General features: G+C 40.3%; 1 protein-coding gene across 2 annotated transcripts in view; it reads right to left on the bottom strand.

Annotated features, from left to right (window-relative positions):
• Positions 1 to 14154, bottom strand: part of SLC38A9 (solute carrier family 38 member 9) — a 60836-nt gene extending 46682 nt beyond the window's left edge. The window contains exons 1-4 of one of the 2 annotated variants that reach the window (XM_072992755.2): positions 13975 to 14154; positions 9417 to 9491; positions 7121 to 7244; positions 423 to 555 (exon numbers count right to left, since the gene is read on the bottom strand). In XM_072992755.2, the coding sequence (XP_072848856.2) occupies positions 423 to 555; positions 7121 to 7224 (237 nt within the window). In that variant the 5' untranslated portion in view covers positions 7225 to 7244; positions 9417 to 9491; positions 13975 to 14154. Of the gene's footprint in view, positions 1 to 422; positions 556 to 3482; positions 3682 to 7120; positions 7245 to 9416; positions 9492 to 13974 lie in introns of those variants that run through there. The other variant, XM_072992757.2, reaches the window with a different exon arrangement.

Below are 14154 nucleotides of genomic sequence, written 5' to 3'. Positions count from 1 at the left end.
GGAAGCAGCAACAGAAAAGGCTCTCTGCTATGTCCCCAACCAAATGCACCTGTGGGGGTGGTGGGACTGAGAGAAAGTCCTCCCCTGGTTACTTTTGATACCTGTATGTTATCTTAAATGTGCCTTTTTGTATGGAGTCAGCAGTCTTGTGAGGAAAGATGTCTTATTAAATAAATAAAAGTCCCTGTCAGTTTAATACTAAAAATGATGGCCTAATGCAAGTCTAAATATCTACTTACTGAATCTCCATTCATGTCACCTCTAACCTTCTTTCCTTCCAGTTTTGCTTGTCCATAGATTGAGGAACATTAAACCCACTAAAAGAGTTGTCCTCACTCCACAGCTGACCACATAAAGCATTGCTACCATAGATCAAATAATCCAAAGAAGGACAACAGGGCTGTAGTTTTGCTTTTTCTTACCAGTGCTCTGTCTGAAGGGGAAGTGAGCCTACTATAATAATGAATCCGTTTATTCATCGCTGAAGCTTCATCTGTAACTCTCTGCATGTCGTCATTCACACTAACGATATTTGTAGGTTCTACATGGAATGGTCTAAAGGACAAACAAAAAAGTCAAGAGTACTTAAATTAGAATTAATAAAACCAGACACTAATCACATGATAAACAGCAACTTATCTCTGAAAAGTATACATTTTTATCTATTTACATTTCAAATGGTCAAATATGGCATAAATTCCTAGTCAGGCCAACCCAGCTGAATATTTTTCAAAAACCGAAACGTGTTTTTAATTATTTTGAATGCAGGGAAAACTAGAAAGAGAGGGGAAAATATTTATGTAAGGCTGATACGCAGGCCTTTTTCTTTCTCAGTGTCCTCTCTTAGCAAGGTTTTCAGTCACAGACATACTGATTCCCTTCCTTTCCCAAAGCAACACACCTTGAGCAGTCTGCAAAATTCTTCAAACTTGGAAAGAGATGGAAAAACACTTTGTAAATGTTGACATCATCTATCACAGTGTAAAGAAAAAGCAAAACTCAACATTCCTTAAGGAAGAAGCAAAACCCAACATTCCTCAGAGATAAGCTGCTCTGCGCATGGGTAACTGCTTTGCTGAGATGCGAGAAATTGTAACCAATGCATATAATCCTCAAGGAATCAATCAACTGCTGCATACTTTTGTTCTTTTTAAAAAACTGTATTAAAACCTGAACTCTGTTGATCTCAGGGTCCCCATCCTGCTGGACACCCAAGTACCTACTTGTTTTATTTGAATAAACCTGTTGCCCTTTCCTCCAAGAAACTGGAAACTGTTTCCTCCAAGAAACAGGGGGCCAGGGATCAATGCACAAAGACCAGCTAACGACACCCATCAATCACTGACAGATAATCTCTCCCCCCCCTTTGTCACAACAAAAACATGCTGATCACCCTATCACCTGAAAAAAGACAAAAGCTGTTGCCACAGCTATTAAATACTCAACTATCCAACAAACAGCAACAGAGCATGGACAGAGTTCCTACTCCAGTCCTCTGAAGATGCCGGCCAGAGACTGGCGAAACGTCAGGAAGAACAACCTTCAGAACATTGCCAAAGAGCCCGAAAACCCCACAACAACCATGTCTGCTTATTGTTATTGCTCGAGACTTGGCTTTGTAAAATTAGCTAAGACACTGAGCTCTGGGAGTAACAACAGTGTAGGGCTGGCTGGATAGGTCAGTGGTTCGAGTATCTTGCTAAAAAGCCAGAGGTTGGGAGTTGTATTCCCCACTGTGCCTCCTGTAAGTAGAGCGGGCCTGTGTGGCCTCAGGCAAGCTGCACGGTCCCATGGCACTCCCACAAGAAGGGAATGGTAAACCACTTCCGAGTATTTTCTACCTGGAAAACCCTGAGAAGGGCTGCCCTAACATAGAAATGATTATGATTATTATCACAGGGTAGATGAATCACCTTAGTGCAGAAACTGGGGTCAAAATAACAGGGAACATATATAATTCTCCCCCCTCCCCCCCACAAAAACCCCAAGTGAAAAGACGTGCTTTTTCTGAACATAGACTAGTGCTCTTCTTCCCACAGCGGCACATGGTTTACAGTATGATCTTTGTGTGTGGTCACAAGTGGGACCTGAAAGCAAAAAGGGTCTCAGGGAAACAACAGCAGTGCCATATCGTGCCTAAAACTGGAGAGTCCATCTAGGTATCATGGTCAAACCCTCATGGTTTACTTATTTTATTTTAAAGCCAGTAGCCACTGGGGCATTTTTGTGGCACTTGATTTCATATATTAACTATGATCTGCGTGGAGTGTTTAATGTCATCCAGTCCTTCCCATGGTTCGACCCCTCCAGATGTCCTGGTGACAACACCCGTCTACCCCTGCCAACATGCTGCCTGAAGCGGATGAGACTTGTCACTTGACATATCCTAAGTGCACCACATTAGGGAAGATTGATTTTGTCTGTCCTGCGATTGTTACTGATCAACTTCATTGGATGATCCAAATTCCAGCAATATGAGAAACAGAAAATGTTTAACTATTTTCTCTACTACTTCTATACTTAATGTATTTCTTCATCAACCTTATGACTAATGCATGGCACATTTTTATCATAAAAAAACAGGATTTAGGTAAAAACCCTGTGAACCAGATTGTATGAGATAAGGAGCAAAAAGAAGTTATATATTTAATTTTTTGGCATGCAGCAAAATGTGCCCTTCAGTTGTGGCAGCTGCAGTCACTCCTACCAGTCTCACACCCCATACAGACATATCTGCAGCACAAATGGCCTGCAGAAGGTGTTCCAGGCCCCATGATAATGCTAACAGGGTTTCCACAACAAAGAATAACACAAGCTAGTGATTCACTCCTTCCCTTGCTCCAAACAGCACAATAAGTCTAAGCACACACAGCTGTTGTCCTTCCTTCCATCCCCTCCCCTTGCTCCCGGTTTCTGGTGCACAGGTACCACACGCATACAAAACACATTCATGCTGAGTCCTGGGAATGTGTGGATACACTGCCTAACTTATGAAGTCGCCTTACATATAAAACCCAAAATTTCTACTACTCTATGCCACATACCTTAAATTTGTCTTTCCGCCTAGAGATCCAGGGAAATATATCAACATCCCATGGCTTGGTATCCCTATGTGCTTTAGAAATTAGGTGAACTAACTAGAAAGATCACTAATTTTGTGTCATTTCTTGAGTAGGATTGCACCACAGCTACTAACAACATGACCTACAATGGAATGACTTCTTAAAACCAGCTACCACTTTTTTTTCCAACAGGTTGCATACTTGTCTCTTCAGAGAACCAAATATCAATAAATCTCTTCCTTAAGGTGCCTACATTTCAGATAAAAGGAAGAGTAATGTCTCAGGAAGCCGATTTGTCCATGAAATCTGCCACAATGTTATTGTCTTTACTTTTTCTTTTTTCTTTTGTTTTTGGCCTGATAAGAGGACCAATGTTTGCCTTTAAACAGTATAGTTTAAATATAATTCCAGAAACATTACCTTGAAGATCTTCCAAAACAAGATGGCACTAACCGGACAGTCCAAGGATTTAAGACATGCTTTGTTGACTTCATATTTGTTAATACACTGCAAATGTCACCTGAAGCATGCACAACTCTCAGGCCATCAGGGCAGGCATCTTCTAAATGATCTCAGGTGTTCTACTGATCTCCCCAAAGGCCTGTGTTTTCCAAAGCCACACCCCTTGTTAAGGATTTCTCTTTATTATTCGTATTTCTCCATCCTCTTCCATTTTATTCTGCTGCTTTTCAGAGCTGATTCACATATGTACATACATAATTTAATGAATCCTAGTCACAATCCAAGAAAAGGAACATTTCAAAACAAATCTTCTTGCCACTGTTGCTGCTATCCTTATCTGCGTCCTTTGTCTAACCATGCAACTACTTCAGGATAAGGCCAAAAATTCCAGACACATGAAGGCAGGCAGCAGTTAATCAGTAAAAACAACAACACAAATTCAGTCTGCACATATTCAAGACTCACACTAATATTTTCCATGTTTCCGTGTTTTAATCTTTCAATTTTATTTTAAATCATATATTGTTTAATTTGTCTTTTAATATTTAATTTATTGTGTTTAACACAATTTTTGCACCTTGAATCACTGTGTAGAAGAGATAATTCCAGGCATCTTTTAATCTGCTGTTACAAGTATGTACAAAACAGATCATCATCTACTTTTACAGGTGACTTTTCTTACTTATTCTGGGTACAGTACTTCCACGAGAAGCAGATGTTAAGATGATTTTTTCATGGCATGTACTATAGTGACAGGAAAAGCAGACGTTTCATCTGACGGTCTCTCACTGGTTAAATAAACAATAAAAGGCACAGGAGACACATCAGGGAATCACTTCCTTCTCCCCTGCCCCCAAATCTAATTAAGGAGACCAGAGGCAAAGGAAGGGATTCCAGCAGGTGAGGCTTATCATAGAAGACTACGACTAGAGGCAACTACAAAAACTCCTTATTTTAAAAAAAAAATAGGAATATTTTCCTCCTTTGCAATGGGCCAGTTTGCATTTCACGTTTAAATGAGACTACAGCCATTGCATAATAAAGGTGAAATAAGGCAGTGACCCATAAAAATGTGCTTTATAAGAAGGTTTTTGTATCTGTACCACTCCAATCAAATAGCAGAGCTGCTGGATCTGATTCTGTAACTTAAATCAAAGCAAATTTCAATAAAGTATTGAGAAATCATAAGATCTGACTATTAGCAAATCTATTTTTTTTTAAACTGGAGACATATTTGCCCCCATATATGTCAGCCATTTAATATGTATACTAAACCAATGATACTACCCTTTCTATGTCTCTACCATTCTATAAATAACGAAAGGAACTGGTACATCCATTAAAATATTAGGTCAAAGGAAGATAAGACTGTAGTCTCAGGATGTAGAAAATACAATTATCTTTATTCCAGTATAAAATGCACGATATGTTTCAGCCTATATACAGGCTCTTTCCCCTTTCTAGTATAACTGATTTAATGGAACAGTTTGAACAAATAGGAAAAAATGAATTAGAGTTAAACAAACACAGGAAGTATAGATAATATCTATGACACTCTAGATATCGAGCTGGATAAATGCATTGGCAAAGCAGCTACCATGTTCTCTAGACCAGCAGTCCCCAACCTTTCGGGACCGTGGACCGGCTGAGGAAGGCGGGGCATCCCCCTGCTCTCGTGTGTGTATGCACTCTCTGGTGCATGTACGAAGCGATGGGGAGTGCTCCCGCCCCTTTGCGTATGCACCGGAGCACCCACTCGCCCCCTTCCCCTGGGCATTCGGGCGCATGCATGAAGGGGTGGGGGAGTGCTCATGCCGGTGCTGGCATGCATGCACAAAGCAGCTGTGGGGGAGAGTGTCTGTGGAGGGGGTGGGAGGTCTGTTTTCATGGTTCGGTCTGGCTCAGACCGCGCACCGGGGATTGATGACCTCTGCTCTAGACTCACAAAGAGTGCATGCCTTAATAAGAAGCTGACAGCATATACCAAGATCCAGGTCTGTAGAACCTGTTTTTTGAGTACACTCCTGCACTGCAGTGAGTGCTGGACCCTTCGTGGATGGCAGGAGAGGAAGGTGAACACCTCCATATGTGTTGTCTCCAATGCATTTTTGGTATCACCTGGCAGGACAAAGTTCCTAGAACAAGCTGGAATCTTTAGCATGGAATAGCGATGTCTACGTTGACTTGGGCATGTCATGAGAATGGCTGACGGTTGGATTCCAAAAGATCTCCTGTATGGAGAATTAGTGCAGGGGAAATGCCCCAGAGGGAGACCACAGCTGCGATACAAGGATATCTGCAAGTGGGATCTGAAGGCCTTAGGAATGGACCTCAACAGACATCTGAGTGTTCAGCCTGGAGGCAGGCGGTGCATCATGGCCTCTCCCATTTTGAAGAGACATTTGATCAGCAGGCCGAGGCAAAGAGGCAGTCCTGAAACCAGCAAAATCAGGGAGCTGGACAGGGGACAGATTGTATTTGTCTCCAGTGTGGAAGGGATTGCCACTCTCAAATTGGCCTTCTCAGTCACACTAGACGCTGTTCCAAGACCTCTCTATTCAGAGCACGTTACCATAGTCTCTCGAGACTGAAGGATGCCTACATGCATGTTTGTATGACTGCAGATTAAATGAAATATTATTTTAATATCCACTCATCTTAATTTTATGTATATTTATGCAACACTTTAAATAAGAATATCATTAATTAACAGATGAATACAGTAAAAATGTTATGAATGTGTTGTGGTATTATGGATGGTTAGAAACTTCAAGTTACATGTTAAACATTTCAACCTATATTTTTAAATGCTTAAAAATGGTCTTACTCACCTTCTCTTCAATAAGTCATCACACGGTACATAGGGGCAATAATAATCATCATCATAATAATACATGCTAACTTTCTAGGGTTTCCTTGGTATACTCAGAAGTGGTTTAGCAATATCTTCCAAAGGAAACACCTATATGATAATCCTGGCTCTGAAAAGATCCTATGGAACCAGCACCACCGATTCCATAAATTTAATAACTTTGTGGAGTTTGGGGCAAAATATTCATTTTCTCATATCTGCACTTCGTGACAACCCCAATATTTTTACTAGGCCAGCATAATAATAGAACCAATTATTTGTAAGATAAATTTGGAATAGCATTCCTCTTCACCTAGAAGTCCAGAATGGGGGTAGGATTTTGACTACATTTCCCAGAATTCCTGACTGCTTGACAAAGCTAGGTGAAGGATTCTGGGAACTGTAGTCCAAAATTAATTTCCTCAAGCTCTTGCGAGCTAATTCTAGCCTATAAACAGGACAGTGGCAAGGCACCTAGACAGTTGTTTCAATTATTCTGCTTTTTATATGAATCTAGCAGATACTGTAGTCTTGAGATAATGTAACTGTAGGCAAAGTCCTGTGAAGTGGGAGGATCAACTGAAGCAAATAGGATTACAATAAATATGAAATGAAACTAGTATAAAAATGTTGAAGAAAACCAGACTGTCCACACAATCGTCGAGTGAGCAGGGGGTTGGACTCAATGACCTTTCAACTCCATTATTTTATGATTCTAAATGCATACTTAAGTATTTCTCCTCACCTTTTGTACTTCAGGTCTTCTGGGTTAAACTGAATGTTGAGGATTCCAATGTCATTTTCATCACCTCCCACAGGAACCAGAAGAGGTCTAGTATCTTCCTCCATATTTAAATTCTTTCTAGTTGCTGTGGTAAGGAGTATTAAATTTTAAAACAAACAAACAAACAAAAAACCCCAGATAAATTATTTTAAGTGATCACAATTACATTTCAAGCCTTTCTTTTCTTATGAAATGAAACATTTATTAAGAAAAAGAAAAATGGCGTTTTGGCAATATAATGGTATCCTCCCAGTTCTATTATGTGAAATGGCCAGATTTGTAAAAAAAAAAAAAAAGCTAGGTGAAAAACTATCAGTGCAAGAATCATTACTAAATCCCAACCAGGAAAGAATTATCTTATTAATATTGGTATTAGTACTGAATATTTGTTTAGCATTTTTCTGCCCACCAGGACTTCCAAAACAATGTATAATAAAATAGATTTTTCTTTAGCAGCAAATTAAACACAATTTCTAAAAAGCCGATTAATAAACTATTTCAACAGGAATAGAGCCAACCTGATTCTCTTCAGAAAAAAGTTGTAGAACTGATGTACTGTTTAATAGAAAGCCCTGCCTCATGCTCTCATCAACCAAGCTTCGAAGTGGGATAAGGATATACATTAGGCTTCCCATGGGAACCTCAAGGGCTAGGTCCAAAACACTGACCTTTTTAAATGTTTTAAATATGGGCTGAGTAGAGTGGATCCATTGCATACCTCCTCTACCAAGCCCACTGGAGAGATCATTTACTGTCACTACCATGCCATCAAGTTTCTGCTAGGGAGAGATGGGGAAGGATTGGTGTTTGAAACAAAGCACATACTACACATGTACATTACTTATGAACATGTTCATGTTTCAGGACGCCTCTGATCAGCTATTTTTCCCCACAAACACTTTCAGATGTCTACAGAGACAGATACATACATACCTGTTTGTGAGGCATTTTTACTCATTAATTAATTTGTCTGGTAGTAGCCACAGGTAATTCCTGGCTTAATAAACTATGACATACACACATTCTATTCACTTTAGATTTACTTCAATGGGAAAACAAGTAGGAACAGAAGAGTTTCATTCAATGTCCAAACCAAGGATTATAGTTAAATAAATCTTAATAAGCCAGACTTTCAAAGACAAAAACCTGCAACTTTAATCCTGACTTCTTCAGGCACTCTTAACTACAATCATAATTTGTTGTATCACGCAATGTTTCTCCCGTTCCTGGTTTGTTGACTGAGTTGTATAAATGGGAAGGAAAGAAGCAGATTTATTAAGCCATGATTCCTGTTTTATTGTTTAGTACAAACATGGTCACTGCTTTGTAAACTTATGTGTGCCGCTTGCTTTATTTATTTATTTATTTATTTATTTATTACATTTATATCCTGCCTTTCTTCCAAGGAGTTCAAGGTGGTGAATGTGATTCTCCTCCTCACTTTTATCCTCCCAACAGTCCTGTGAGGTAGGTCAGGGTGACAAAGTTATGACTGGACCAAGGACATCCAGTGAGTCTCATGGCCAGAGTAAGAATTCTAACCTAGATCTCCTGAGTCCTTTGACACTCTAATCACTCCACCACAAATCATCTTCAAGTCATCTTCCAAGACCACCAAGAGCCAACCAAAAAACATTCCTTGCTTGTTCCTTCCATTCTGTCTCTATCTTAGTAAACTCGCGTGTGTTGAGGACTAGTGTGACTTCTTCCAAATGATTGTTTCTGTTTGCTGGTGTTCAAAACCAGTTCCCCTTTCAACTGTTTCTTAGTAGAAATAAAACTACTGAAATGTACATTAGATGGGAAATCTCTGATAGTAAGTCTGATAGGAAGTACAGTAGTTCTCTTGTTGGTACTAGTTCCATGAGAGCTGCTCTGAAAGCCTTTTGGCCTAAAAACAACATAAAATTAGATCTTGGACAAGTTACCTTTTTAAGTTACAACTCTCAGAATATCCCAGGCAATGTGACTAGAACCATATAGTCAGATTGTCAGAAAAACAGTTTAAACAAATTGAATGAAAGAAGAACTATGAAAAGTGCTGGTTTGTTTTTCATTTTCATCCTGTACTTATTACACAATCCCTTCATATTTTGACCCAGGTCAGTTTAATGGTTCAGAAGCTCAAGGCTTGCCTCAAAATGTTAAGTAGGACCAATGAATGACAATGGTTAAAGACTGGGGGAGGGAAAACAAGTTAAATTTAGCATTGCTCCTCAAGAGTGTAAAATTAACATTTCTCACCATAAGACATTACCTGTTTTAAAGGAGACATAGACGGTTTGAAACAGAAATCCTCATTCCGCTGCAGAAAAGGCCCAGCATGCTTTTACTGAGATAAACACAAAAATAAGCTAATCAAGTTTGTAGGAAAAACTGAGTCACAGGAAGTTAGAAGATAACATTGCAAATATTTGTGCTGATTCAGCTACAGACGTTACCATAGTGCTTTAAAACCACTGAAGCATGGCTTTCCAGCAATAGCCTCTCTTGCCTGCTGAAGGTTTAGAAAACAAGAAATTACCAATGTACTCTTGTACACATCTATTCAGACGTAAACCCCAAGTATGCCCAACAGGTATGCATGCCTGACTTTGATAGGATTTACTCTCAGGTAACTATATATCACTGGGTGGATAACTCAGTGGTTTAGTTAACTGGCTGCAGAACCAGAGACTGGGAGTTCGATTCCCCTCTGGGCCTCCTGTGGGTACAGCCAGCCTGTGTGGCTGTATTTGAAAAGTGCTATCATATCACCCCTCAGCCTTCTTTTCTCCAGGCTAACTATGCCCAATTCTTTCAGCTTTACCTCATAAGGCTTGGTTTCCAGCCCCCTGATCATCCTTGTCGCCCTCCTCTGAATTTGTTCCAATTTTTTAGCATCGTTCTTGAAGTGTGGTGTCCAGAGCTGGACACAATAAGGTGAAGCCTAACCAGTGCTGAATGGAGGGGTACTAGCACCTCACGGGATTTGGAAACTACACTTCTATTAATGCAGCCTAAAATAGCATTAGCCTTTTTTGTAGCAACATCACACTGTTGGCTCATATTTAGCTTGTGATCGACAACAATTCCAAGATCCTTCTCGCTCGTGGTTTTGCTGAGCTAGGTATCCTCCATCTTGTAACTGTGCAATTGGTTTCTTTTTCCGAGGTGCAGTACTTTACATGCATCCTTGTTGAATTTCATTCTGTTGCTTTCGGCCCAGTGTCCCATCTTATCAAGGACATTTTGCATTTTGTTCCTGTCTTCTAGGGTATTAGCTATTCCACCCACTTTGGTATCACCTGCAAATTGGACAAGCATTCCCTGAACTCCCTCATCCATGTCATTAATGAAAATATTGAAGAGCACCGGGGCAAGGACTGAGTCTTGGGGTACCCCACTAGTGACCGCCTCCCAGTTAGAGGACCCATTAATCATCACTCTCTGAGTACGATTCTGTAGCCAACTGTGTATCTATCTGACACTTGATCCATCCAGCCCACACCTAGTTAGCTTGCTAATCATTATATCATGGGACACTTTGTCAAGCTTTGCTGCAGTCAAGATATGCTATGTCTACAGTATTCCTTCTATCTATCAGGGAATTAGTTTGGCAAGTGTGATTAGGTTCTTCTATTTCTTTGGGCAATCCCTCATCTTCGGCGGGAAATAACAACGGAGACGTTTTTATAACCTTTAAACTTTCTTCTTTATTGACACTTATCTCCTCCCACACATTACTTATGGGATCGAAAACTCTTAGCTCTGGCAAGAAGCCGCAAATGACAGAACGGAAACTCTTGCCATAGTCCCACGGACTCAGCGGGGATGCCCCCCACGCCATTCCTTGCAGTCCGGTTTTAGGGGAAGAGTACTTCGCAGGGCCCAGATCGTCCCACAGCATGTGTGCCTGATCCACCCTCTTTCGTCAGGCTTGTCATAAAACCGGTTGTGAGCTATCTCAGCTTCTCTCTGGAACTTGAGCTCACGTGGCACTACTATCACAGTCCATTCTTTGGTCATGTATCTCGACGGTCTCGACTCCCCTGGTGGGGGCTCCAGCAGCAATCCTCCCACTCTCAAGTTAGGGAAGTCTCTTATCAGACCTTGGGCTCTTACCCTCTCAATCTCCTTTCTACTCGTTTCAGCTCTTTTTCTCTCGAAATCTGCCACAACTGAACCAAACCAGCGCACCCCTTCCTCATTTATATCTTCCTCCCAAACTGTCACCTCTTGCTCCGCCTACTTTCTCCCCTTTTCCTCCTCTGCTAGACAAACCTGTCTTTCCCGCCATTTCCTTTGATTGTTTCCCCCGCCTTTTCCTTAATTGTCTCCCCCTCATTCTATCCCGTTCTTCTCTTCTTCTCCTCCTTCTATGGCTTCTATCACTATGGATGGCTCACTTGTGCACTCTTCTCCTTCACAGCAGGATTTGTTCTTGACAAATCCTTGTTGGCTTCCAGTTATTACTGCCTTGTTTTCTAGGTGCTTGCACAATGACTGCTTTATGATCTGTTCCAGGATTTTGCCTGGTATTGATGTCAGGCTGACTGGCCTGTAGTTCCCAGGTTCCTCTTTTTTGCCCTTTTTGAAGATAGGGACAACACTGGCCGTCCTCCAATCCTCTGGCACCTCCCCCATTTCCCATGATTTCATGAAATCCAAAATTCACTGGTAGATAATAACTTTATAGGATCAGCACAGTTTGTGCAAACTTGTGAGTCTCCAGAAAGTTTCACCAGGACAGGTGGTAAACAGATGCTAGTAGGTAGCATGGAATTCCAAATTTTAGCTAGATGTTTTAAGTAATGAGCTTCATTTCCAGCTGTATTTATAAAAGGTCTGTGTTGTTCCTTTGAACTAATTTATGCCTCCATCAGACATCTGCTTTGCCTAAGGGAAGAAGCAGATGTCTAAACTGCTACCAGCCTTGTATGTCTGGAGAGAAGAACTCACAGTTTCGCCTTCATCCCATCAATGGTGTCATGTGATACCTGCACCAGTGACTTCCTACACTTCCATTCTAGGGAGTAAGTCAAATGCAGACCTCACAGCTTAAATCACCTAGTCAAAATTTTGGACTTTAAATAGTTCTGGGGAATTCAAAACTCCATGCTATTGCAGAATTGCAACTGGTCCTAATACTAGTACTGCAGATTTTTACTCCCCTACTAGATACCAGACGACCCTATTTGCATCTACTGTAAGTTGCAAAATGCTTTGGGTCATTCTTATACTTAATATAAGATTTCCTTGCCGCACCATCTATTAAACAAAAGGGGATGGAGATGCATTTCAAATCAAGCTTTGGTCCACCACCATCATTTCAAAGCTTTGTTTTGACATAGCTATACTATGCTGGAGACTTTTCAATTTGATTTTCTGTAATCATTTTTCAAGTTGCAAGGTTCCCAGAGTGGATATATCAGAGCTTTGAAAAGTTCATTGGACTAAAATTGCCCAAATCTCATAGCCAGCATGGCCAACATAGCTTTGGAACAAATCTCTAATTTGAATTGAATCCTTTCCTTCACAAATCTAATCAGTTAGTTATCTTAAAAATCACTGTAACTATATACACTAGACAGACAGACTCTTGGCACAATGTGAAGACCAATCAGTACAGTATTAGGCACGGAAACACCTGCATAAGTGAGTTGTCTTGAGTTCAATTTGTGAGGCGAAGGCAGGATATACATCAAATAAATAACCTGGTTCGCCTGGTACGGTGGATAAACTGTTTTCTATAGAGTGGCCTTTTAGGCCAGATGGGCGGGGTATAAATCAAATAAATCAAATAAATAAATAAAATAAAGAGTACTACCATTAGCAGGTAATAATGATGATGATAATGATGATGATGTTTCATGTCAACTTCGCTCAGTACAATAATTTATGTCTGGTTCTGGTCAGAAACAGCCTAGCCACTATTGGTCAGGCAGTAATCAACTTTGGAATTAGGCTACTGTAACATATTCTTTGTGCAGCTGCCTTTGTGTGTGATATTACATTTTTGTTAAAGGATCTAAATAACTATTAATTAACAATGCATTTTCAATGCTCTATTGCTGACATATTGCTGTTATCTAAACAATAGTCCTTCCCTGCTGAAATTTTTGGAGGACCCCTTATTGATCATTGACCGACAGCATGTCAACATGTAACACCATGAAAACAGATCCTTATCAGTAGTGATACCCCCTGTAACATCCTGTCACACAGAGTTCAGTGGGCAGAAATGTGGAGTTTTGAAACTCACATTTTACATAGGCTTTTCGTATCCTATAAAAAATTGATCCTAACACCGCACTATTTAACTGTTTAATTTTTTTTGGAGGGGAGTAAAATTATTATTTTATTACACTGATTCTAAAGGATTACAGATTCAGCTTGAGCATAACACTAGGTGTTCTCTCCACATAAACATTATTTTAAATATTTATTTCACACAGTATCTGCATGTATTTTAGCGGTAATCTTTATTCGCGTCCTCCATGTACACCACATAGATTTTACCTTGTTAAGCAGTATATATGAGTTATAAATAATACATAAACAATATCGTTACACTATTCCACGAGGAAAAACAAAACAAAACAAAACAAAAACCCCGAAACCCACAACTGGGCAATATTTTCATTATAACCAATCGAAGCATCATCGATTTTTAATTGTTTTTATAACTGATAGATGGTCACACAAACAGCTATTAACTATATGTTTACTCAGAAGTAAGTTCTGCGGGGCTTTCTTCTAGGGAATCGTGCATAGCCTCAAGTGCAGGCACACCGAGGTGATGCTCAGAAAGAAACCGAGCGAGGATTTCCTACCTGGAAGCGCTTCCGTCTGTCTAGCCCCGGTCTCGGGCTACGTGCGTTTCGCCGGCATACAAGTCAAGAAAACATCAACAGGAAGACCTGCTGCTGTTCCCAGCATAGATCATAGAGAGAACACACTAAGACTAGGACAATCGGTTCAACACTTCCGGTCCAAAACCGATCATCCACTCT

This window comes from Pogona vitticeps, chromosome 2 (assembly GCF_051106095.1).
Source record: "Pogona vitticeps strain Pit_001003342236 chromosome 2, PviZW2.1, whole genome shotgun sequence".
Classification (NCBI taxonomy): domain Eukaryota; kingdom Metazoa; phylum Chordata; class Lepidosauria; order Squamata; family Agamidae; genus Pogona; species Pogona vitticeps.
The sequence above is the reverse complement of the archived record's forward strand: the minus strand, read 5'-3'. Positions and strand labels throughout refer to the sequence as shown.